Source organism: Salvelinus alpinus, chromosome 13, assembly GCF_045679555.1.
Source record: "Salvelinus alpinus chromosome 13, SLU_Salpinus.1, whole genome shotgun sequence".
NCBI classification, from domain to species: domain Eukaryota; kingdom Metazoa; phylum Chordata; class Actinopteri; order Salmoniformes; family Salmonidae; genus Salvelinus; species Salvelinus alpinus.
In genome coordinates, this window is record NC_092098.1 from 22,526,311 (window position 1) to 22,554,195 (window position 27,885).

General features: G+C 42.7%; 2 protein-coding genes across 3 annotated transcripts in view; both read right to left on the bottom strand.

The window, feature by feature from the left end:
* LOC139537397 (olfactory receptor 5J3-like) overlaps positions 1 to 5,945 on the bottom strand; it is a 29,186-nt gene extending 23,241 nt beyond the window's left edge. The window contains exon 1 of the mRNA XM_071338632.1: positions 5,762 to 5,945. The gene's annotated coding sequence lies outside the window, so the exon portion shown is untranslated. The remainder of the gene's footprint in view (positions 1 to 5,761) is intronic.
* Positions 5,946 to 8,217: 2,272 nt separating this feature from the next.
* On the bottom strand, positions 8,218 to 27,609 carry LOC139537398 (neuronal acetylcholine receptor subunit alpha-10-like). Of its 2 annotated transcripts, none has more exons than XM_071338633.1 (6): positions 27,369 to 27,609; positions 14,629 to 14,774; positions 14,359 to 14,513; positions 12,733 to 12,979; positions 10,720 to 11,005; positions 8,218 to 9,863 (listed from the first exon to the last, which is right to left on the bottom strand). In XM_071338633.1, the coding sequence occupies exons 1-6, from the start codon at positions 27,427 to 27,429 to the stop codon at positions 8,995 to 8,997; spliced, it is 1,764 nt and encodes a 587-aa protein (XP_071194734.1). In that variant the 5' UTR covers positions 27,430 to 27,609; the 3' UTR covers positions 8,218 to 8,994. The 2 variants fall into 2 exon arrangements, with proteins under 2 accessions (XP_071194734.1, XP_071194736.1); XM_071338635.1 differs by lacking the exon at positions 27,369 to 27,609 and adding an exon at positions 17,563 to 18,003.
* Positions 27,610 to 27,885: the final 276 nt, after the last annotated feature.

The following is a 27,885-nucleotide window of genomic DNA, read 5'->3' on the forward strand; positions in this document are numbered from 1 at the left end:
CGGACATATTCAATCAATCCTTATCCCAGTCTGCTGTTCCCACATGCTTCAAGAGGGCCACCATTGTTCCTGTTCCCAAGAAAGCTAAGGTAACTGAGCTAAACGACTACCGCCCCGTAGCACTCACTTCCGTCATCATGAAGTGCTTTGAGAGACTAGTCAAGGACCATATCACCTCCACCCTACCGGACACCCTAGACCCACTCCAATTTGCTTACCGACCCAATAGGTCCACAGACGACGCAATCGCAACCACACTGCACACTGCCCTAACCCATCTGGACAAGAGGAATACCCATGTGAGAATGCTGTTCATCGATTACAGCTCAGCATTTAACACCATAGTACCCTCCAAACTCGTCATCAAGCTCGAGACCCTGGGTCTCGACCCCGCCCTGTGCAACTGGGTCCTGGACTTCCTGACGGGCCGCCCCCAGGTGGTGAGGGTAGGTACCAACAACGACGAGACGGCCTACAGGGAGGAGGTGAGGGCCCTCGGAGTGTGGTGTCAGGAAAATAACCTCACACTCAACGTCAACAAAACAAAGGAGATGATTGTGGACTTCAGGAAACAGCAGAGGGAGCACCCCCCTATCCACATCGACGGGTCAGTAGTGGAGAAGGTGGAAAGTTTTAAGTTCCTCGGTGTACACATCACGGACAAACTGAATTGGTCCACCCACACAGACAGCGTTGTGAAGAAGGCGCAGCAGCGCCTCTTCAACCTCAGGAGGCTGAAGAAATTCGGCTTGTCACCAAAAGCACTCACAAACTTCTACAGATGCACAATCGAGAGCATCCTGTCGGGCTGTATCACCGCCTGGTACGGCAACTGCTCCGCCCACAACCGTAAGGCTCTCCAGAGGGTAGTGAGGTCTGCAGAACGCATCACCAGGGGCAAACTACCTGCCCTCCAGGACACCTACACCACCCGATGTCACAGGAAGGCCATAAAGATCATCAAGGACAACAACCACCCAAGCCACTGCCTGTTCACCCCGCTATCATCCAGAAGGCGAGGTCAGTACAGGTGCATCAAAGCAGGGACCGAGAGACTGAAAAACAGCTTCTATCTCAAGGCCATCAGACTGTTAAACAGCCACCACTAACATTTAGCGGCCGCTGCCAACATACTGACTCAATTCCAGCCACTTTAAAAATGGGAATTGATGGAAATTATGTAAAAATGTACCACTAGCCACTTTAAACAATGCCACTTAATACAATGTTTACATACCCTACATTACCCATCTCATATGTATATACTGTACTCTATATCATCTACTGCATCTTGCCATCTTTATGTAATACATGTACCACTAGCCACTTTAAACTATGCCACTTAATACAATGTTTACATACCCTACAGTACTCATCTCATATGTATATACCGCACTCTATACCATCTACTGCATCTGCCATGCCGTTCTGTACCACCACTCATTCATATATCTTTATGTACATATTCTTTATCCCTTTACACTTGTGTGTGTGTGTAAGGTAGTAGTTGTGGAATTGTTAGGTTAGATTACTGTTGGTTATTACTGCATTGTCGGAACTAGAAGCACAAGCATTTCGCTACACTCGCATTAACATCTGCTAACCATGTGTATGTGACTAATAAAATTTGATTTGATTTGATTTGATCTTGATGAGAGTGCGGAAACACCATCACATCTCTGCACTGTCTCCCCATCTCATTCTGGATTGAATTCAAAACCCCCCCTGCTGACTTTCCAGTGTATTCATCGCAATGCCCTTCCTTATCTTAAAGAACTGCTATCCCTCCATAACGCCACCCTCAGATCAAGCGATAGCCTGCTCCTCCACGCCCCCAGGACCAAGCGCCGCTCCTTGGGGTATCGACTGCCCCCAGCCTCTGGAATGCCCTCCTGGACCACCTGAAGGCACCACAAACTCTGGGCTCCTTTAAAACGGCTTAAAGACATTTCTCTTTAGGAAGGTTGTCTGTTGTTATCTGTGCTCCTTGGTGTGCTTGTACTTTATAGTGTCAGCTGTGTTCTTTGTGTCAGTTGCCCTATCTAGTTGTGTCCACAAATAAAGTAAAATGCACTATTATGCACTTTTGAGATGATTCTGTATAATGAAAAGTGCTTTACAAATGTAATAAATCATTATAATTCACATTACATCCACCGACACGAAGACAAACTGTATTTTGAAATAGGCAAACAAACACAAGCATGATGTTATTCTGTAATTCCTTGCTACAGAAAACAGAAAAGTGTGTTGTTGGTAACAAGGTTTATAATGACTGTTGATATGAGCTTGGAGGTGATGAGACACCCACAGGACTCATTAGGACTCTATCTGGAGGAGGGAGGGGGTGTCACGAGGGGGCAGTGTGTGTGTGTGTGGGGGGGGGGGTCATTAAAGACTGACTGCCCCTATAAACCAACTAATCCCTTTGTGGCATCGATATGAGTCAGAAACATTTATTCTAGTGTGAAAATTGACTACAAAGTGTAAATAGGATAATTTGCGTCATGAAGTCAGTCTTGTCTAAAACGGAGTTTGGAACCTCTGTGCTTCACAACGAGTAAATGAAAGTTGGGTTTGGATTACAATTATGTCAACAAATCAAGCCCCCTTTTGCCAGTAACGGCAACATTGCCATCTCTGACAGAAGTTGTTTCCTACTAATTATTTGCTTACTTTAGTAATGTCATCGTATTTCCATGCCACTCTAAGTTAGTGGAATTCAGAACTAAACAGTCCATAGCCTCTGAGGTGCAACCCATGTCTAGGGCACAAATACAGAAGGTAACGCACTTCATTCATTTGATATCCCAATTGTGAAACTGACATTATTTGTTGCTTATTTTCTATTTCCAGGGCGTAACCTAGCCTGGTGGATTCAGCCTGATCGCTGTGTTCTCCATTCTATTTCACTTCACATTTGATGATATCTGAAGTGAAATAGAAAGGTGAACACAGCGATCAGGTTGGTTCCATTATACAGTCCCTCACATGTGACTCGTAATAAGACAAAGCAATTAGCCTATTCAAATGTTTATCTGACTACATAAAGATAATTTAAACATACAAGCAAGCATTCGGAAACTAGTGACGTTGACTAGAAAATAATTGGTCTGAGATATAAAAAGGTAGATATTTAATTAACATTGTACACAAACAAGACATACAGCTTACGCTACAAGCAATACAATATTCTGAGTATATTTATTTTTTACCTTTATTTAACTAGGCAAGTCAGTTAAGAACAAATTCTTATTTTCAATGACAGCCTAGGAAGAGGGGGTTAACTGCCTTGTTCAGGGGCAGAATGACAGCCTTGTCGGCTCAGGGCTTTGAACTTGCAACCTTTCGGTTACTAGCCCAATGCTCTAACCACAGTCTACCCTGCCACCCCAAAGTGTAAATATAGATCCTAAAGTTAACTAACAGGACAAAGCATGAACAAAGAGATGCTTACTAGGCCAGAGGCCTATAAGCATAGGAAATGAGAATTGATAATACAACCTTCCTCAATGGACTAGATACAGGATAACAGAGAGAACAAAGGCAGTTAATTCTAACATCTGAAGGTGTAACCTTTCAACCCAAAACCAACAGCCATTGGCCAATCAAACAATACCAAAGTTTACAGTGTAATCTGACCACCAAGGCCCACTCTCCACAGGGTGTCACAGCATCTAAAAACTTGTGATGGGGATGACACCAATGTAAATAAGACATAATTCATGAGAAGATAATAAAACTCCTTTCCATAATGTAATTCAGAGTTCACCCTGTACAGATACAAGTAACCACAGAGATAATACATCCACATATATAGCATCAGAGTTATCCTCAGTGAACAACTTCAGATGGATAATATAGCATTATTCTATGTTTGGTATCTATCACTCATTCAATAGTTAGTCCTCTGAATACTGTAACAGAAATGTTTTGGGCCCCTCAGAGGGGGAAGGGCTTACTAGTCCTTGTGTTCCTGGACCATTTTCCATGCAACTCCAGGTGACAGATCACATAAATTACAGTCTACTGTTTGTCTGTGACCAACCAGTATCTTTGATGAGGGGCCGGGAGCTGATCTATGCCCATCAATGGGGCTCTGGCAAAGACCTCACCTCCAGCCTCACCACTTGCCTGCTCATCAACGGTTGTCGATGGGGAGAACAGAACTAGGTAGGTTTAAGTCTGACCTGTTCAAACTTCAACATTGTACCTGTTTGTGTGTCAGATATTAACTATCCTAACTGCCATTGGTATAGAAAAGTGACTATGTTTGTATGTGTTCACAGAAACATGTATGGAGACTTGCAAGATGATGTGATGAAGTCCAGACTGACAGACAGGCTTGATAGTGGTGTCTCTGAATGGAGAGAAACCCGGCACCCGGCATTACATTTTTACTAGACACAACTTTTCCCTGTATTGTCTTTTATAAATCATTGAATGGTATCAGTCAATATGGGGAGGGAGAAACCATTTGTATTCTGCACCAGGATCAGGGTATACCAAACATTACACTGAGTATACCAAAATATTAGGAAGGTGTTCCTAATTTATGTTGCACCCCCCCTTTGCCCTCAGAACAGCCTTAATTCGTCAAGGCATGGACTCTACAAGGTGCCGTAAGCATTCAACAGTGATGCTGGATCCATGTTGACTCTAATGCTTCCCACATGTGTGTCATGTTGGCTGTCTGTCCTTTCGGTGGTGGACCATTGTTGATACACACAGGAAAACTCAGCAGTGTTGCAGTTATTTACACAAACTGGTGCGCCTGGCACCTACTACCATACCCCGTTCAAAGGCGTTTAAATATTTTGTCTTGACCATTCACCCTCTGAATGGAACACATACACAATCCATGTCTCAATTCCTTCTTTAACCTGTCTCCGCCCATTCATCTACACTGATTGAAGTCGATTTAACAACTGACATCAATAAGGGATCACAGCTTTCACCTGGAATCAGCTGGTCAGTCTGTCATAGAAAGAGCAGGTTTTCTTAATGTTTCGTATACTCAGTGTTTATGGGACACCACACAGGAATGTATGACCACTCTGACATGTTTGCCAAGGTAGCCCCATTACCACCAGACAAAATGTTGATAGGCACAGTATCTGTATCAGCTGGGAATGACAATGAAAGATGAAATGTGATGGGTAAAGGTGGTAAAACAGTTGCGTAGGGCTGGTTCATGATATACCACTATCTCCATTGGCCATGGCGTTTCTCTGTGCTCTGTAAACAACTGTTCCCTCTTAAAAAACATATCACTGTAGTAAGTAACTCAAAGTGCTTTTAAAGGCTATGGCCATAAAACTCACTAATCCGATGGATGGAATTTAAAAGCTGCCAAAACATCCACTCATTATTGTCCCAATGGTTATTTGACATCACCAGCTCAAATACCAGCAGAATCATTCAGGAGTTCAAAATGTTGAGGATACATACAGGTAACTGCCAAAATAATGAAAACACTTGAGTGACTGACGGATACAAAGTATATTGACAGCAGGTGTTTCTAAACAGGTGTGGTTTCAGAGTTAATTAAGCAATTAACATCCCATCATGTTTAAGCTCATATGTAAAAATGCTGGGCAGGCCGTTATTTTGGAAACCATGGCTATGCCCCTATAGAATAACAATGCCCCCATCCACAGGGCATGAGCGGTCACTGAATGGTTTGATGACTATGAAAATTATGTTAACCATATGCCATGGCCATCTCTGTCACCAGATCTAAACCCAATTGAACACTTACGGGAGATTCTGGAGTGTAACGTTCGTCGTCTGGAGGAGAAGAAGAGGACCAAGATGCAGCGTGGTATGTGTCCATAATGTTTTAATAATAAAACTGAACACTGAAACAAAACAATAAACCGACAAACGAACAATCCCGAAAGGTGAAACACAAAAACACTAAACAGGAAATAACCACCCACAAAACACAACAGCAAACAGGCTACCTAAATATGGTTCCCAATCAGAGACAATGACTAACACCTGCCTCTGATTGAGAACCATATCAGGCCAAACGAGAAACCCAACATAGAAACACAAAACATAGATAACCCACCCAACTCACGTCCTGACCAACTAAAACAAAGAAATAACACAAGAACTAGGGTCAGAACGTGACATGGAGCGGTGCCTCAGACAGCGTTTTCCACCACCATCAACAAAACCCCCAAACTTATGACATTTCTTGTGGAACAATGGTGTTTCATTCCTCCAATAGAGTTTCAGACACTTGTAGAATCTACACCAAGGTGCATTGAAGCTGTTTTGGCTCATGGTGACCCAAAGCCCTATTAAGACACTTTATGTTGGTGTTTCCTTTATTTTGGCAGTTACAGTGAGCTCCAAAATTATTGAGACAGTAACGTATACACTGGGAGTCAGGTGCAGAAGGTGAGTCAAATCAAATGTTATTGGTCACATACGCATGGTTAGCAGATGTTAATGTGAGTGTAGCGAAATGCTTGTGCTTCTAGTTCCGACCATGCAGTAATATCTAACAAGTAATTTAACAATTTCACAACAACTACCTTATACACACAAGTGTAAAGGAATGAATAAGAATATGTACATATAAATATATGGATGAGCGATGGTCGAACGGTATAGGCAGGATGCAGTAGATGGTATAGAGTACAGTATGTACATATGAGATGAGTAATGTAGGGTATGTAAACATTATATAAAGTGGCATTGTTTAAAGTGACTAGTGATACATTTATTACATACCATTTTTAATTATTAACTTCTTTGATATAGGGAAAAGCATTTTCACTTTTGGATGAATTGCATGCCCATAGTGAACTGCCTCCTACTCTGTCCCAGATGCTAATATATGCATATTATTATTACTATTGGATAGAAAACTGTTTGAGTGATATCTGTGAGTATAATAAAAATACAATTCTGAGACTGGTCGATGTTAAAGTCATCGCCTATTCAATTCCCTGTAATATATGGATCTGTTTGCACTTCCTACGCCTTCCACTAGATGTCAACAGTCTGTAGAACGCTGAATGAAGCCTCTAGTGTGATGTGGGGCCGGATGGGAGGTGTTTCAGTCATTGGTCTGGCAGATTGCCAGTTCTTGGTCATGCGCTTTCCTCATGATATCGCCATGCGTTCCATTACTTATAGAGAATGAAAAGAATTCTCCGGTTGGAACCTTATTGGATATAAATGATAACAACATCCTGAAGATTGATTCTCTACTAAATTTGACCAGTTTATTCGACTTGTAATATAACTTTTTGAAGTTTTCGTCCGACGTTTGGACACGTTTACTACACATGCTAGCAAAAGTAGCTAATTGGACATAAGTAATGGACATTATCGAACAAAACAACGATTTATTGTGGAACTGGGATTCCTGGGAGTGCATTCTGATGAAGATCATCAAAGGTAAGTGAATATTTATAATACTATTTCTGGCTTCTATTGACTCCACAACATGGCGGATATCTGTATGGCTTGTTTGGGCTCTGAGCGCTGTACTCAGATTATAGCATGGTGTGCTTTTTCCGTAAAGTTTTTTAAAATCTGACACAGCGGTTGCATCAAGGAGAAGTTTATCTAAAGTTCCATGTATAATACTTGTTTCTTTTATCAATGTTTATTATGAGTATTTCTGTAAATTGATGTGGCTCTCTGCAAAATCACAGGATGTTTTGGAGGCAAAACATTACTCAACATAACGCGCCAATGTAACCTAAGATTTTTGGATATAAATATGAACTTTATCGAACAAAACATAAATCTATTGTGTAACATGAAGTCCTATGAGTGTCATCTGATGAAGATCATCAAAGGTTAGTGATTAATTCTATCTCTATTTCTGCTTTTTGTGACTCCTCTCTTTGGCTGTAAAAATGGCTGTGTTTTTCTGTGACTAGGTACTCACCTAAAATAATTGTTTGGTGTGCTTATGTCGTAAAGCCTTTCTGAATTCGGACACTGTGGCTGGATTAAAAACAAGTTTATCTTTAAAATGGTGTGAAATACTTGTATGTTTGAGGAATTTAAAATATGAGATTTCTGTTGTTTGAATTTGGCGCCCTGCACTTTCACTGGCTGTTGTCAAGTCGATCCCGTTAACGGGATCTCAGCCATAAGAAGATAACAGTATTCCTTTCCCTTTCATGACTCAATCTGAAACATTTGCCTGGGGTTACAAAGTGAAAAAAGTCAGAGGGATTTGGATATTATTAAATATTTAATACATTTAATGGCGTACTTGTACATATGCAATATTCTTTATGGTACAAGACAAGTGATAAGCATTGGATACATTAGTCTTCTTAAGCATGGACCATTACTATTATTTTAGCATTGTCATTCTATACTATATCTACACATCAAATCTTCAACAGTGTCAAGTGCACTCAAAGAAAGTTTGCACTTCTCAGGTGTGCACTCATAAAGTACTGTGGTTCTCATGTAGTGACTGGCAGGCCTGAGAAGTACACTTAAAAATACAATTGTTTAATGGATTATTCACATACAGTAAATCGGTAAAAGGACGAAGAGTGGTAAAAGTTATAGTGATATAAAAATGTGCACTTGTTAAACTGTGTGTGTGTGTGTTTATAATAGTCGCCAGGTGGCAGAAGAATTGCTTTGGCTCCATTTCACAGATTAAGTTTGTTCCTGTCTCCCCTACAAACACTTTAGACTCACAGAAAACGACTTCTGTATGAAATGAGATCAATTAAGTCTACCTCACAGTGCTGAATATAAACAGCTAGTATACGTACAAAAACCCACACACAGTATCTCCCGTGGTAAACTCTGAATGGTTTAGTTGGCCTACTGCCCCTCGGAGTAGGATAAAGTTGCCATTAGACACTGATCTAAGGTCAGTTTGGGATCCCCCTTAATGGTTAAGGTCAGCATTTGGGAAGGGTAGGATCTGATCTTAGATCTGTGCCTGAGGGTCACTTGTACCTGGAGTCTTCTCCCTCTTCTCTCTGCACGTGCTCAGACGGCCTTGCCCATAATGAGGAAGCTCATGAGGAAGACCATGATAAAGAAGAGCCACATGAAGAGTCGGTCCATGACCTTGGCCACCTTCCTCCACTCACCCGTACGTCTCTGAGTGGAACGCTGGTCATGATAGCAGCTGGCGATGTACTCGATGTTCCTGCGGAGCGCCTGGTGCTGACACACACACTGGACGCTCACCACCACCTCCCTCCTACCCCTAGCCTCTGCGCCTCCTAATGATCCTTTCCTTCTTTCTCCTCCTCCTTCCACACAGCCTCTCTCTCCTCCTCCTCTTGCACCTCCTCTCTCTCCTCCTCCACCTTTGCCTCTTTTTTCCTCTGCCCCTCCCATGCACCCAATTTTCCCTCTGAAACGTTTCTCTCTTTCTGCCTCTCCTCCTGCTGCTCCCTCCTCCTCCTCTTCTGCATCTATACTTACAAACAGGTCGTCTTTCCACCTACTGGGCTCAAACATTTGGTATGACCCTTTTTTCACATCCAGTCTATTCCCCTCCTCTTTCTCTTCCGGTGTCTTTACGCCCACCCATCCCACTTCCTCTTCACCCCTCTCTTCCATGTCTCCCCAGGCCTGCCCGTTCACATCCCAGTTAGTACCTCTAGTTTGGGGGTTGCTATTGTGGTCGGGTGGGGGCTCAGGCGGGGCCTGTTTCTTGGGGGTGCCAGTGAAGCAGTTCTCTCCCACCTCGAAGACGAAGCAGATCCGTGCCAGGTAGTGCAGGATGAAGCGGCGGGCCCACTCAGGGACAGGACGCGCCTCCGGACCACAGTGATGGATATTCATGATGAAGATAGTCAGGGCGGTCGATGCGGTGATCATCGTCATGGTAGCAATGTAGTACTTCCCTGTGGAGAAATAGTGATCCGCAATACAGTCTATTCCATGTATAACAACTCAACATTCAAACATAATCATTCAATGTAATGGTGTACATTGGCTAACATAACATCACTGCCTTGCAGGATTCTAGACAGTGTTAAATAGACAGACACGCATAATTGCTCCAGAGAGAGAAGGCAGGGTATAGGTTATCAAGCTGTGATTGCAGCACATTAAATTATCTGGATAGTCAATATCGACTTGCCTGGCCTCTGTACCATTACATCAACATTATCCTACATACACCAACACAATTTAGTACAGCAGCTCTCTAAGCCAAGCACACACAAATGCTACAACTCAAATCATTCCTGTATTGAAATACAACTGCAAAAATGCCTACACTCTTGTTTAACTCTGCATGCATTTCAAAGTTGATTCAAATGTAATAAGTGCTTTTTGCTCATCCCAATACTATCACAATAAAATATGGAATAATATAGTGAATGTACATAGAAAATATGCTTATTCAGTATTCATAAAGGTCTCCCTGCTGTGTATCACATCTCTACTATTCCAGGCAGTTAAATGGAGCAGCAGAGAGAGGCTGTATGAGGACATTGTGCTGAGCAAGACCCATTCAATATTCACTAAACATTTCTGCCTGAGTTTATGGGAGAAGAAGATCTATAAAAGTCTCTGAGGCGAGCTGGTCAGTCTCTGTTAGTGTTGGAGAAGGAGATAAAATGACCTCAAAAGCCCAGAGAAAAGCATATATTCTAATGTGTCTCTTTCTCTCTGATTGCTGGCAAGCTGTTTCTCCCCCCCCTCCTCCATATCTCCCCCCCCCCTCTCTCTTTATAACACCCCCAAGCCCCTCACCTATGAGTGGTACGTTCTCCGAGGGTGGCATGCTCTCTGCCACCAGCAGCTGGAACACGGTCAGGGCCAGCAGCACAGTGACCCCCAGGGATACTTTCTCCCCAGAGTCAGCCGGCAGGTAGAAGCCCAGAGGGGCCAGGAAGGAGATCATCATACAGGGGATGAGTAGGTTGAAGATGTAGAAGGAGGCTCTGCGTTTCAGGTGCAGGGTGTAGGTGATGTCTGGATAGGGGTCTGAGCAGCAGCCATACAGGATCACGTTCTTCTTGGCTGGCATACCCAGAACCTGTTGTTAGGATAGCATGGAAAATAATAGAAATGCGTGCCCTGGGGTAGTCTAGGGGTCTACGAACACACGTACACTGTATACACCAAAGTATGTGGATTCAGCTACTTCAGCAACACCCATTGCTGACAGGTATATAAAATCGAGCACACAGCCATGCAATCTCCATAGAGAAACATTGGCAGTAGAATGTCCTTACTGATAGCTCAGTTACTTTCAACGTGGCAGACCTTTCCAACAAGTCAGTTTGTCAAATTTCTGCCTTGCTAGAGCTGCCCCAGTCAACTGTAAGTGCTGTTATTGTGAAGTGGAAAGGTCTAGGAGAAACAACGGCTCAGCCGCGAAGTGGTAGGCAACACAAGCTCACAGAACGGGACTGCCGAGTGCTAAAGCCTGTAGCTCATAATAAAAACATTTCTGGCCTCGGTTGCAGCACTCACTACCAAGTTCCAAACTGCCTCTGGAAACTGTTTGTCGGGAGCTTCATGAAATGAGTTTCCATGGCCAAGCAGCCACATACAAGCCTAAGATCACCATGCGCAATAACAAGCGTCTGCTGGAGTGGTGTAAAGTTCACCACCATTGGACTTTGGAGTAGTGGAAACACTGGAGTTATGAATCACGCTTCAATATCTGGCAGTCCGACTGATGAATCTGGGTTTGGCGGATGACAGTAGAACACTACATTCCCGAATGCATATTGCCAACTGTAAAGTTCAGTGGAGGAGGAATACTGGTCTGGTGCTGTTTTTCATGGGCTAGGCTCCTTAGTTCCAGTGAAGGGAAATCTTGACACTATAGCATAAAATTACATTCTAGACCATTCTTTGCTTCCAGCTTTGTGGCAACAGTTTGGTGAAGGCCCTTTCCTGTTTCAGCATGACAATGCCACCTTGTACAAAGCAAGGTCCATACAGAAATAGTTAGCTGAGATCGGTGTGGAAGAACTTGACTGGCATGTACATACTCTTGGATCTCGTCACGGTATCTCTGTACATTCAAATTGCTATCAATAAAATGCAATTGTGTTCATTGTCCATAGCTTATGCCTGCCACTATGGGGCACTCTGTTCACAATGTTGACATCAGCAAACCGCTCGCCCACATGACACCATACACGTGGTCAATGTTTGTGAGGCCGGTTGGACGTACTACCACATAGTCTAAAATGATATTGGAGGCGGCTTATGGTAGAGAAATTAACATTAAATTCTCTGGCAACAGCTCTGGTGGACATTCCTGCAGTCAGCATGGCAATTGCATGATCCCTGAAAACTTGAGACATTTGTGGCATTGTGTTGTGTGACAAAATGTTATAGAGCGGCCTTTTATTGTCCCCAGTACAAGGTGCACATGTGTAATGATCATGCCATTTGGATGGATGGATTATCTTGGCAAAGAAGAAATGCTCACTAACAGGGATGTAAACAAATTTGTGCACAAAATTAAACATAATTTGTGCAGAGATAAAAAGCTTTTTGTGTGTATGGAAAATGTTTTATTTCAGCTCATGAAACCTGGGACCAACACTTTACATGTTGCAATTATAGTTTTGTTCAGTGTAAAAAAAAACATCAAGATAAGACAGTCTTACAAATGCAAAAGTGTTTTCAATCAATAAAGTGCAAAAAGGGAATAAAGATCAGGCTTTGCCTGTATAAACAGTAGCAAAAGCATTGGTATAAATAAAGGATAGAAAAGTGGCAAAATAAACTAATCAATCTGACCTCCCACTCTACGTTGGCCACAAAGTCGGCCAGGTCAGCGCTGTCCAGGGCGTTGACCAGGTCCATCTGGTTGCCGTTGTGTGTCCAGGAGCCGAAGGTTAGGCGACACTGCTGGGCATCAAACGGGAAGAAGGACACGTCCACGGAGCACGAGCTCTTACTGATGGCCGGCTGGTCCCACATGATCTGTCCGTCGTTACGGATCACCACGTTGGTCTCCATAGAGCTGGAGAACTGGTCATCAGCACTGAGGGGGGGGGGGGGGCGAGGAATGGAGAGTGTATGGGTAAGAGGTGAGAGGGAGGGAAGGGAGAAGGAGGAGTAGGGAGTTTGGAAAGAGGGGGGAGTGTATATGGGGGAGAAATAGCAAAGGGATGATGGGAGGAGGAGAGACGGAGGGAGGGAGAAGAGGCAGGGGAAAGAGTGTGTGAGGAATTCATTGGCGAACAAAGAAGGCAATTAAAACCATAGAAAATTATTTATTATCTACAATTGATATTAAAGAAAAAAAGAAAATATATACTTACTGTCAAGTGACTAAAGACTCTTTAGAGGTGTGACTGGGAAAAGACAAAGGGCAGAAATGTAGGGAAGGAAGATGGGCATGGAGTGTCTAATACCTTAATGACAGACAGACAGACAGACAGACAGACAGACAGACAGACAGACAGACAGACAGACACAGACAGACAGACAGGTGATGTTCGAGGCGCAAAGAGATTGGGGAGGGCAGGAGTGGAGCCCTCCTCTCATAGCCAACTCCTACACTCAACACTCTCACTACATTTCTGACCTTGATCACAGGGACTGGAATGAACATAGAACTTTAATAGTCACCACCCTCAAAGTTGGAATTTTCTCAGGAACCATATTTTAGGAACTTAATCTGCATTCTGTGGCATCCCCCTGCTACCAACCTTCCTCCAACAGGGATTCAAAATTTAAACAGGTAGAGTGTTAGCTCAGGAAGGGGATTATTGTGAGTTTCATGTAACACACAACCCTCACACCTGTCCAGATATAATCTCTGGAAAAAATGATATAGAACATGTTCAAGTCAAGCCCATCCTAAAGGGATTACTGATTCAGTTGTGTGTTGTAATTACAACAAATAGAGATTAAAACATAACAAAATAAAGGGAGAATAAGATACTGTGAAATAATAAATAGAAGGACTATTCCACTTATACTGTATTTCCCAATGCAAATCCCTGTGCACAGCAGTACGTCTAGATCCAGGTGCTAGTTTTGGCAAGAACAACTAGTATCCATAAACAAGCGTAAAAACCGCATACTAGAAAAGACAGGCGACCAACCTTGTCTTTAGTTCTATTTATTTTTCATTTCAGGTTGACATTGCCATAAATTATAACTAGTGCCAGGAAACCGTCCTGTCTACGTGACCTAACCAGGAAGAACCCCTGACACTAGTGAAAAAACTACTGCTCCAATACACTGTGATGAGCATCAGAAGCACACCTGTTGCCTTGACACCCCCTGAGTAACAGCATCTACGGTGTCCAGCTCGTGTCCATAGCAGAGGAGGGTGAGGAAAAGGAGTGTGAGGAAGAGGACAACAAACCCGTGCAGGAAGAACCGATGTGTCTCAATACCAGCCAGACCTACTTGTTATATAGGACAATATCAGGCCTCCACACATAACTACTAGGTATGCGGATGGTATCGAGACCATCGTAGTCCTCCTTCTTCCAAGTGAGGTAGGCGTCCGTCCACACCATCCGGATCCACAGGTACGTGGTCAGGATCTGGTTACGCTCATCCTGCAGGCAAAACAGTATCAGTGGAGGCCTATACAGAGGATAAGTAGTGCATGTGGGGTCATCGTGGTGACCTTGTGTATGTATGCATTTGTATATATGTTTTTGTGTGTGTTACCATGTCAATGATCTGTGAGAGGGTGATCTGCAGTGTGACGTTGATGATGTGGTCTGTGTCCTCCACCGGTCTCAGAGCGTTGGTGTAGTTAGCGAACAAATCAGTCAACAACTTCTGAGCATATCTCCCATGAGCACCCAGAGATACTGTCAGAGATAGAGAGAGAGAGAGTTGTAAGCACAGTAAGTAAAGCCTAGCAGAACTTAAGGAACCACATTAAATCCACATCACTCACAACCTTCATTATTATTCTAATTCAAGCCTCAGTTCCTCAAAGGAATGGGGCAAATTGACTCAACAGCATCCCAGCTTGATTAACCTAAGTGGTACCTTGTAATCCATTACTTTACATTTAATTGAGTAGTTAAGAGAATGTTAGTAACATTCTTCTGTGGGAATTTTAATAAATCAAATCAAATGTTATTTGTCACATACACATGGTTAGCAGATGTAAATGCGAGTGTAGCGAAATGCTTGTGCTTCTCGTTCCGACAATGCAGTAATAACCAACGAGTAATCTAACCTAACAATTTCACAACAACTACCTTATACACACAAGTGTAAAGGGATGAAGAATATGTACATAAAAATATATGAATGAGTGATGGTACAGAACGGCATAGGCAAGATGCAGTAGATGGTATCGAGTACAGTATATACATATGAGATGAGTAATGTAGGGTATGTAAACATATGAAAGTGGCATTGTTTAAAGTGGCTAGTGATACATGTATTACATACAGATGGCAAGATGCAGTAGATGGTATAGAGTACAGTATATACATATGAGATGAGTAATGTAGGGTGTGTAAACATTACATTAAGTGGCATTGTTTAAAGTGGCTAGTGATAAATTTTTTACATACATTTTTCCATTATTAAATTGGCTGGGGTTGAGTCAGTATGTTGGCAGCAGCCACTCAATGTTAGTGGTGGCTGTTTAACAGTCTGATGGCCTTGAGATAGAAGCTGTTTTTCAGTCTCTCGGGCCCTGCTTTGATGCACCTGTACTGACCTCGCCTTCTGGATGATAGCGGGGTGAACAGGCAGTGGCTCGAGTGGTTGTTGTCCTTGATAATCTTTATGGCCTTCCTGTGACATCGGGTGGTGTAGGTGTCCTGGAGGGCAGGTAGTTTGCCCCCGGTGATGCGTTGTGCAGACCTCACTACCCTCTGGAGAGCCTTACGGTTGTGGGCGGAGCAGTTGCCGTACCAGGCGGTGATACAGCCCGACAGGATGCTCTCGATTGTGCATCTGTAATTGTGAGTGCTTTTGGTGACAAGCCAAATTTCTTCAGCCACCTGAGGTTGAAGAGGCTCTGCTGCGCCTTCTTCACCACGCTGTCTGTGTGGGTGGACCAATTAAGTTTGTCCATGATATGTACGCCGAGGAACTTAAAACTTACTACCCTCTCCACTACTGTCCCGTCGATGTGGATAGGGGGGTGCTCCCTCTGCTGTTTCCTGAAGTCCACAATCATCTCCTTTGTTTTGTTGACGTTGAGTGTAAGGTTATTTTCCTGACACCACACTCCGAGGGCCCTCACCTCCTCCCTGTAGGCCATCTCGTCGTTGTTGGTAATCAAGCCTACCACTGTAGTGTCATCTGCAAACTTGATGATTGAGTTGGAGGCATGCATGGCCACGCAGTCGTGGGTGAACAGGGAGTACAGGAGAGGGCTCAGAACGCACCCTTGTGGGGCCCCAGTGTTGAGGATCAGCGGGGTGGAGATGTTGTTACCTACCCACACCACCTTGGGGCGGCCCGTCAGGAAGTCCAGTACCCAGTTGCGCAGGGCGGGGTCGAGACCCAGGGGACCTTGATGACGAGTTTGGAGGGTACTATGGTGTTAAATGCTGAGCTGTAGTCGATGAACAGCATTCTCACATTCTCACATGGACCTCTTGTCCAGATGGGTTAGTGCAGTGTGCAGTGTGGTTGCGATTGCGTAGTCTGTGGACCTATTGGGGCGGTAAGCAAATTGGAGTGGGTCTAGGGTGTCAGGTAGGGTGGAGGTGATATGGTCCTTGACTAGTCTATCAAAGCACTTCATGATGACGGAAGTGAGTGCTACGGGGCGGTAGTCGTTTAGCTCAGTTACCTTAGCTTTCTTGGGAACAGGAACAATGGTGGCCCTCTTGAAGCATGTGGGAACAGCAGACTGGGATAAGGATTGATCGAATATGTCCGTAAACACACCAGCCAGCTGGTCTGCGCATGCTCTGAGGACGCGGCTGGGGATGCCGTCTGGGCCTGCAGCCTTGCGAGGGTTAACACGTTTAAATGTTTTACTCACGTCGGCTGCAGTGAAGGAGAGTCCGCAGGTTTTGGTAGCGGGCCGTATTGTCCTCAAAGCAAGCAAAGAAGTTGTTTAGTCTGTCTGGGAGCAAGACATCCTGGTCCGCGACGGGGCTGGTTTTCTTTTTGTAATCTGTGATTGACTGTAGACCCTGCCACATATCTCTTGTGTCTGAGCCGTTGAATTGCGACTCTACTTTGTCTCTATTCTGACGCTTAGCTTGTTTGATTGCCTTGCGGAGGGAATAGCTACACTAATACCTCAGCATAACATTTCCTAACGGTTTTATTTAAAGTCATGTTCTCAAACGGTAAGAAAACTTTTCATAAAATCTTTAGTAACATTCAGAGAACATTAAGAAGTGTGTAACGTGTACGTTAAGAATCGGGAAGCAAGTACAGGGAGCAAATTTAATAAATAAACAAACAGAACAAGAAACACGTAGCATACAGACATGAAACAAACAATCAATAACGCCTGGGGAAAGAACCAAAGGGAGTGACAGATATAGGGGGAGGTAATAAGGAAAGAGATGGAGTCCAGGTGGATCTCATGAAGCGCAGGTGTGCGTAATAATGAGCAAACTGGCAACAACGAGCGCCAGAGAGGAGGAGCGAGAGTAGATGGTACAGTACCCTGTCCCTGATGTGCAGCTCCGCCGACCACAGGGACAGTCCCGAGGACCAGGAACCTGCAGTGCCAGCTGAGGCGTGGGAACCTGCAGAGCCAACTGAGGCGTGGGAACCCCAGTAGTGTCGGCTATGGAAGCCTGACAAGCCAACCGAGGTTTGTGAACCTATCAAGCCAGCATCAAGCCAGCTGAGGCATGGAAGCTTGACGAGCCAGCTGGGGCATCCCCGGTTGCGTCGGCAGCCGCCCTTGGACCCGACGTCACCAGTTGAATTTTTTATTATTTTTTTATATTAAAAAGAACCCTGTTGCTTCCCTTTGGGGAGATGTTATTCTGTAACATGTACACTAATAATCAGGAAGCAAGTACAGGGATTGAATTTGATAAATAAACAAAACAAGAAACACGACTAGTGTACAGACATAAAACAGAGTCAATAACACCTGGGGAAAGAACCAAAGGGAGTGACAGATAAAGGGGAGGTAATCAGCAAGGTGATGGAGTCCAGATGAGTCTCGTGAAGCGCAGGTGCGCTTAACGATGGTGTCAGGTGTGCATAATAATGAGTAAACTGGCGACAATGAGCGCCAGAGGAGGAGCGGGAGTGTGTTGGCAGCCCCTATTAATTGGCCACACCTGATCTTAATGAGTGCTTGTTTCCTTTGAAATGGGGTCTGTTTGAACAGCTTAGTATGAGTAAAAAAGACATGGCATGCTAGCTCCATCCTGGATAGAGAACAGAAGATCATACGTTTGAATCTCACTGATGGCGTGCCACAATAAAAAGAAAGTGTTTGATGATGGTTAATGCCGAAGCAAATTAATTTTCCTCTGTCCTGTCTGTGCTTGGAGTTCAAAACAGTTAACCCAAACTAGCAGTGCTTTTAAAAGTCTTATTGAAAGATGTTCTCAGAATGTTATTTTATTACCTTCAAATAACCTATAATTTCCATTCTCAGAACGTTAATAAAACTTCCCAGGAGAATGTTCAGGGAACCATACTAAAATGCTCTCAGAACCTCCCTACAACCTAAAAATGTATATTTCAAGAACAAGAGACATTTTCACTTCAGTTTTACTGGTCAGGAAACGTATGGCCTCGTTCCCAGCACCAATGAGAAACCAAAAACATACGTTGCCACAACTTCCTAGGAACCAAATGTGCTAGCTGGGATGGTTAATGTTATTACGGCTGGTGTGGCCATGAGGGCATTGCTAGCGTGATTATCCATCTGCATTGTACACTGTACATGTCATAGATGGAAAGCAGATGCCTAGTCAGTTGCACAACTGAATGGATTCACCCAAATTATGTCTTCAGCATTTAACCCAACCCCTCTGAATCAGCATCATCGGTGCCCGAGGAGTAGTTGTAGTGGGGATTAACTGCCATGCTCAAGGGCAGAACAGCAGATTTTTCCACCTTGCCGGCTCAGGGATTTGAACCAACTACCTTTCAGTTATTGACCCAACGCTCTTAAGCGCCAGGCTACCTGACAAGGCTTAATATCCTCTACATACAACATGGATCGCATGTCAACCAACGAGAGGACTTGGCTAAAGTACCAACCACATCTGTCAACCAGGGCATCACTGTAAGTCTACCCCCTTTATCACATAGCGTTCATCCCATAACCTCAATGCCTGACACCTAGCCCATGACTAGACCAACAACTCTGGGTTCTAGTTGTAGTTAGGTTCCACAGTTTTCCCATCTCACATTACACAGTTAAAGCTGCAATATGTAACTTTTTGGGCGACCTGACCCAATTCACATAGAAATGTGGTGTTATAAATATGTCATTGTGAATGAAAGCAAGTCTAAGAAGTGGTAGATCTGTTCTATGTGCGCTATTTCAATGCTTCCCATTCTTAAGTTTTACTTTCTGTTTCGTACATCAGCTTCAAACTGCTGAAAATACATTATTTTTGGTAATGGAAAATATATTTCACAACGGTTTAGATGGTACAATGAATCTCTACACTATACTAGCTTGTTCTGTCACATAAAATGAAATCCCGTTCACCTTCTGTCTGTACAGTTGCTGAAACACTATACAAGGGATTTACTGTCCTTGATCAAGTTGCCTTAACATCAATCCAACTTATCCATCAACAGCAGTGACAAAGATGAAGTATTTATTGGCACCATGCTGTGTCATTTCCAATAGTCTACATCTACACATTTAGAAAAAAGGGTTCCAAAAGGGTTATTTGGCTGTCCCCATACCTGGTTCCAGGTAGAATCCTTTTTGGTTCCATGTAGAACTCTTTTGGGTTCCATTTAGAACTCTTTGCGTAAAGGGTTCTACATGGAACTCAAAAGGGTTCTAACAAGAACCAAAAATGGTTCTTCAAAGGGTTCTCCTATGTGGACAGCCGAATAACCCTTTTAGGTTCTAGATAGCACCTTTATTTCTAAGAGTGTAGTCTAAAAGTACAGGAGGGACATCATGGCTCCTTCGCAGTGCTTTAAGGACTTGAGTAGCTACTCCATCATTTCCCTAATCCATATAATGTGGTATTTGTAGCCATAAGGCATCATACCTCGGTGAGTAGCTCCTTCAGTATGCTAATTCACAGCTTTTTATTTAAATTAATAGATTGTATTTATGCATAGGAATGTAAGACAGTGTCACCTATAAGTCAAAAATAGTTAGAGCCTCTCGTGCTATGTGGCGGAGAGAACATTTTGCAATTTTACAAAACTTTTCATACAATTCTACTTATTTTGCCATGGTGCAGAGACAAATAATTAGCATTTTTACAGCTAATTTCCTGCAAATCTCTTTGCAGTTGTTTGTCGAAAAAAAATTGCAGTTGAAAAGCTAATTTCCTGCAATAAAAAAAACCAGCCATAACTTATGCCATGTTAACAATGACTAACGAAATCAATGAGGGCCCCCTGGAGGTCAAGGCCCCTGGGCACGTGCCCTGCGTGCCTTGTCGGTATACAGCCATGATTACTACAAGTTTAGATAGCTGGCTAGACTAACTACCAATCTACAAATTGTTAGCTGACATGGCTTATTGAGTTACTGTCAGTAGGAAGGTTTCCATTGACCCAGATCTATTTCACAAAAGCAATGTTGCAACAAAAACACATTGCAACATTTGAGCTCCCGAGTGGCGCAGCGGTCTAAGGCACTGCATCTCAGGACTTGAGGTGCCACTACAGACACCCTGGTTCAAATCCAAGCTGTATCACAACCGGCCGTGATTGGGAGTACCATACGGTGGCGCACAATTGGTTTGGCCGGTGTAGGCAGTCATTGTAACTAAGAATTTGTTCTTCACTGACTTGCCTAGTTAAATAAAATAGAAATAGCAGCTATAGGAGAAATGTTCTAAAGATCGACAAAAATGTTATCTGTTCATCAGGGGTAGATTTTTCTTTTGTCAAACTTTCATTATTGCGACAAATAATGGAAACAGTGTTTTTTGATTAAATTATGATTGCAGAGTAATTTTGAAGGTACCTCGTGGAACGTGATATCATTGTGTAACATTAAAGCTCCACTCCACAATTCTAAATGCCTAGGCTAAATTTAAAAAAAATACTGTTTCTTTACAGGACAGGTATTGTGCTTACTTTAAAGAACGCCTGAAATGCTTCACCTTGCTTTTCTGGTTGGCTGGATGCAAGTTTCACCATCCAATTATTACAGATCTACAGGAGTGCAAGTTTTACCATGACACGATTAATCCTGCTCATGCCCTTCACTCAACTCGCTCTCCTCTAGCAACTGGAAACACACACACACACTCACACAGACACAAACACATGCACACACACACACAAGAACTTTGGGATCAACTAATGGTAGTTTCGGAAGCCTGGACCTCATTTACTATGGCTCTGGGTCATCACTATCTGGACATAATTAACAAGCTTTCTAACCACAAATCATTTTTTAGATCACTATCACTAACCATAACTTTAAACGTTACCCCTAACCATAGTACGTAACATACACTACATGACCAAAAGTATGTGGACACCTGCTCATCGAACATCTCATTCCAAAATCATGGGCATTAATATGGAGATGGTCCCCCATTTGCTGCTATAACAGCCTCCACTCTTCTGGGAAGGCTTTCCACTAGATGTTGAAACATAGCTGCGGGGACTTGCTTACATTCAGCCACAAGAGCATTAGTGAGGTTGGGCACTGGTGATTAGGCCTGGCTCGCAGTCGGCGTTCCAATTCATCCCAAAGGTGTTCGATGGAGTTGAGGTCAGGGATCTGTGCAGGCCAGTCAAGTTCTTCCACACTGATCTAGACAAACCATTTATGAATGGACCTTGCTTTGTACACAGCGGCATTGTCATGCTGAAACAGCAAAGGGCCTTCCCCAAACTGTTGCCACAAAGTTGGAAGCACAGAATCGTCTAGAATGTCATTGTATGCTGTAGTATTAAGCTTTCCCTTCACTGGAACTAAGGGGCCTAGCCCGAACCATGAAAAACAGCCTCAGACCATTAATCCTCCTCCACCAAACTTTACAGTTGGCACTGTGTATTGGGGCAAGCAGTGTTCCCTTGGAATTGCACATGGTGATCTTAGGCGTGTGAGCGACTGCTCGGCAATGGAAACCCAACAAACAGTTCTTGGGCTGACGTTGCTTCCAGTGTCAGTTTGGAACTCGGTAGTGAGTTTTGCAACCGAGGACAGGCAATTTCTTTATGAGCTACACGCTTCAGTCCCATTCTGTGAGCTTGTGTTGCCTACCACTTCGTGGCTGAGTTGTTGTTGCTCCTAGATGTTTCCACTTCACAATAACAGCACTAACAGTTGACCGGGGAAACCGAATCCACTAATTTGAAGGGGTGTCCACATACATTTGTACATACAGTGGATTCGGAAAGTCATCAGACCCCTTGACTTTTTCCACTTTGTTACGTTACAGCCTTATTCTAAAATTGATGAGGAAAAAATTTATTCAATCTACACACAATACCTCATAATAACAAAGCGAAAAGTTGATATATATATATTAAAATAAATACCTTATTTACATAAGTATTCAGACCTTTTGCTATAAGACTTGAAATGAAGCTCAGGTGCATCCTGTTTCCATTGATCATCCTTGAGATGTTTCTACAACTTGATTGGAGTTCACCTGTGATGAATCCAGTTGATTGGACATGATTTGGAAAGGCACACACCTGTCTATATATGGTCCCACAGTTGACAGTGCATGTCAGAGGCACAGATCTGGGAAAGGGTACCAAACAATTTCTGAAGCATTGAAGGTCCCCAAGAACACAGTGGCCTCCATCATTCTTAAATGGAAGAAGTTTGGAATCACCAAGACTCCTCCTAGAGCTGGCCAGCTGGCTAAACTGAGCAATCAGGGGAGGAAGGGCCTTGGTCAGAGAGGTAACTAGAACCCGATGGTCACTCTGACAGAGCTCCAGAGTTCCTCTGTGGAGATGGGAGAACCTTCCAGAAGGACAACCATCTCTGCAGCACCACCAATCAGGCCTTTACGGTAGAGTGGCCAGACGGAAGCCACTCCTCAGTAAAATGCACATGACATATTGCTTGGAGTTTTCCTAAAGGCACCTAAAGGACAAGATTCTCTGGTCTGCTGAAACCAAGATTGAACTCTTTGCCCTAAATTCCAAGTGTCACATCTGGAGGAAACCTGGCACCATCCCTACGGTGAAGCATGGTGGTAACAGCATCATGCTGCGGGGATGTTTTTCAGCGGCAGGGACTTGGAGACTAGTCAGGATCGAGAAAAAGATGAATGGAGCAAAGTACAGAGAGATCCTTGATGAAAACCTGCTCCTGAGCACTCAGCACCTCAGACTGGGCTGGAGGTTCACCTTCCAACAGGACAACGACCCTAAGCACACAGCCAAGGTAACGCAGGAGTGGCTTTGGAACAAGTCTATGAATGTCCTTGAGTGGCCCAGCCAGAGCCCAGACTTGAACCCAATTGAACATCTCTGGAAAGACCTGAAAATAGCTGTGCAGCGACGCTCCCCATCCAACCTGACAGAGCTTGAGAGGATCTGCAATGTGAGAAACTCCCCAAATACAGGTGTGCCGAGCTTGCGTCATACCCCAAAAAACTTGAGTCTGTCATCGCTGCCAAAGGTGTTTCAACAAAGTACTGAGTAAATGTCATATTTCCGTTTTTTTTTTAACAAGTTTTTAACAATTTCTAAAAACGTTTTTTGCTTTGTCATTATGGGGTATTGTGTGTAGATTGCTGAGGGAAAACATTTATTTAATACATTTTAGAATAAGGCTGTAATGTATCAAAATGTGGAAAAGGTCAAGGGCTCTAAATAGTTTGTGAATGCACTCTGTCCTACACCAAATCCTCTTATCTATTATCAGTGATATGATCATTTGTACTACCAATATGGTTACCATTATTTATTATGATAATTTATTATTACTATTACTTTCATTGATGTTATTACTACAATTAATATTATCCTCATTATTGATATTATCATGATTCATATTATGGTTACTAACACTATTAATTGCATTACTTCTGATACTACTTATTATTATTGGTACGAGGTATGACCAGAAACACGGACTACATTGAATCTCATGCTATAACATCAAATTATATCTGTTTGCTTAAATGCTTAATTTCAACTGACTGCTGCTAATTAGATTTTTATATGAAGTGCCTATATTAGTACGTGTATTATATGTCTAATTTGAAAGGAATTCAGGCATTCAGTCATTTATTTCTATAATTGTACAAAAGTGATATATTACAACTGAGGTGAAAGGGTAGGAAATGCTTACTGCTGCTAACCTGATTTTGTGCTGTAAGTGTAACGCTCGTCTGAAGAAGAGGACCAAAGCGCAGCGTGGTACATGTTCATGATAATTTATTCAAACTGAACACTGAAACAAAACAGACCAAAACAGTTCTGTCTGGTACAGACACAAAACAGAAAACAACTACCCACAAACACAGGTGGGAAAAGGCTGCCTAAGTATGATTCCCAATCAGAGACAACGATAGACAGCTGCCTCTGATTGGGAACCACACTCGGCCAAAAACAAAGAAATATAACACATAGAATGCCCACCCTAATCAGTAAGTGTCACACCACAAGGGAAGGGTTCCAATTTCTTATGGGCCCTAGAATCCATGTGACGAAAAAATGCTACCCAAGGGAAGTGGTAGCACCGTTGGAGGTCATTTTATTCATGATTTTAAATAGCCTTTGGCTTGGTAATGTCTTAATGTACAGTTCGAACAAAACAATTTATAAAGACAATGCTGGAAAAAAATACGTGCAACGGATCAAATACAACTACAATAAATACAATATTATGTGGAAATGGGAGGAGACCAATGCATTTGGGGTACTACAAGAAACAAAGAGAATAACACCAGTTAGGAAGAGTTCTCAATACTTACAGTATACATTTAAATGGCTGGAGGAATAAAAATTTAAATGGCCTTAATAGCCCCATAAGAAGGAAAAAAATATTGTTAAAACTGGAGGTGATATCACCTTTCTCCAAGAAACACATTTATCTAAAGAGGAACATAGAAAACTAGAACGACTGGCATCAGAACAGGTGTTTTCCTCTTCCTACTGTTCAGCAAGAAGAGGGGTAGCAATAATGATAACAAAACCAAAAAATTATATCCCCTTTCACTCCGAACGAACCCTTGCAAAGACAGAAGATACATACTAGTAAAGGGAAGGATTGAGGGCACGGAAATAACATTATTAAATGTATATAACCCACCCGAACTAGGACCCAAATTCATATCCCCCCAAAAGATTTGGCCTACACATTATACCTTGCCATACACTTGTCATGCACTGCGCTCTCCTGCTGTGACTCCATCATAGTCCGAACTACAAATGTATTGGGGATACATGGGACGGACTATGATGACTCCATGCATCCCCAATACATTTGTAGTTCAGTTTAAATTCTGTAATGCTAGTATATCAGTCTATCAACCATCGATGAGTGAAAGAGACTCCGTTACTGAATTATCACTAATCAATTATTTGTAGGAAACCAAACCACAGTCGTTCTCCCTGCATGTACTTTTTTCTTTCTTGGTAAAACTGTTAGGCCTATACTAAATAAGAATCGGAATCATGGAATATAATGAAATCCTTTTAGATTTTATTATGTTATATTCTATTCTGTGAATCTTTGAGCATTTTCCAGACAAATTGCCAGCAATAAAGTGCAGAATATGTCCAAACTGATGTGCATAGCGTTCTCTAAGCATGAGCGAGGCCACTCTCCAATTTGATGTACAATATGAAGGACTCTTTGGATTTACACTTTATTAATTTATAAAGCCATAGTATTTTCTTTACATGCGTGCTCCTTTAATCCATTTTCATAATTTGACCAAGCGTCTTGCTGTAGGTTACCATAGAGGTTCTTCAAAATACAAACTTTTGGTATGCTAATCCTTCTTAAGACCTCCCTAAACAACTAATGTACCTAGGCATACAAAGCCGTTTTACTGTTTTTAAAATATAAGGATATATTAAATAATATTTATTTGTACAGCTGTGGACAGGTCGAGGATATTGAGACAGTAGCATATTATGCCCAGTCTTAACTCGTTGGATAACAAATATAGGCTGTAATAATGTGTAAATCTATTGACTATAAAAGTGTGCTGTTTTCTGTATACAGCTTGTATCTTAAGGAAGGTCCAAGGCAGGTGGATTAATTTGCATAGAGGGAAGGACCAAGGAATCTGGTCACAATACGGACACTATGGGAATATAAGAGACATTTTATTACCATAGTTATCGAATCATCTTGATCGGATGACCACAACCACATGTTAATGCAAGGTGTAACCACGGCTCCTGTTTCCCCTTTATTCATCTATCTTTTGTCTCCTGTCAGTATCTGCAGGACCAGGCATGAGTCTGGATTAGAGGTCACAGGGATGACAGCATTAACCCGTTGACTGCTGGCAGATATCACGTGTCCAGACAACAGAGTTTGTAGGTGTAACGGTGTAATCTGTCATTCTCTCATCTGCTCTGATCTATTTGTGTGTGTGTGTGTGTGTGTGTGTGTGTATTTGCTCTTTCAGCTCAGTGGTCACGTCAGAACACACGAGCTGTGGGTTTGAGACCCAGATGGTGGGGATTATCAAGGGATGACATGAAGAGCAAGAGAGAGAGGAATTATGAGAGGAACAGCTTGCCATGAGTACAATCAATCAAATTTATAAAGCCCTTTTATATCAGCAGTTGTCCCAGTGTTTATAAAGAAACCCAGCCTAAACCCCCAAAGAGCAACCAATGCAGATGTAGAAGCATGGGCACATCAATCAGGTATTAATGCACAAACACACCATCATCTCCACAGCTTTGTGAAGAGTGACACCAGCAATAACATTAATAATAGCTTCAGGCACTATGACATGGTAGACCATCAAGTACATCACATCATATCAACACCTAAGTTATCATCCTGAAATCACCAACCCAGAGTACATTGTGACAGTCCATGGATGCATGCATGTAATATCCACAGTCCACCTTTGCCCCTTAATACATCGTTGAAGGGTTGCTCATTCATTCAGCATCCAATGTGAATGTATAATCTGCCACATTTTCAATGTTAGGTCAGTTAGGTCACTTTATTGTAGTTGGCATTTTAGAACACTCGGGGAATAAAACGAAATGGCCTACTGTTAAGCTACGGACTGCCAAAGTGAGAAAAATTGCCCTCAAATTCTTCCATCGATAAGCAATCAGAACCTCGTCTCTAATGCAATATATGTTGTAAAATGTTTAAGCAAAAAAAGAGCACGTACCTGGAAGAAAACTAAAACAGAGGAAGAATAGCCACGTAGAAAAGACGCTCCATAGATGCATGGTGCTGAACAGGCACAATATGCCGCTTTCTGTTTGACACAGCGGGCAGAAGAGCAAAATAGTCCCCTACAGCAGAGAGAATTTACCGTATTTGCGGAGTTCAGCGTAGGCCTGAAACACGCTGCGAAGAGACAGCTGCGCACAGGGCTGGTTTTGGAAGAACTGCGGCTGTATCCAGGAACCTAGGCTTCCTACCGCGCTGTGGTGCGCGCCACACATAGTGCAAAAGGAGGCATGGCGCGCCGCGCGATTTTATATACACTGCCTTTATAAAGTATTCACACCCCAGAACTTTATCCACATTTTGTTTAAAGCCTGAATTTAAAATGAATTAAATTGAGAGAAACATTTTGTTTCCGGCCTACACAGAATACCCGATAATGTCAAAGTGGAATGATGTTTTTCGATTTTTTTAAAACAAATTAATAGAGTTAATGAGTATTCAACGCCTTTATT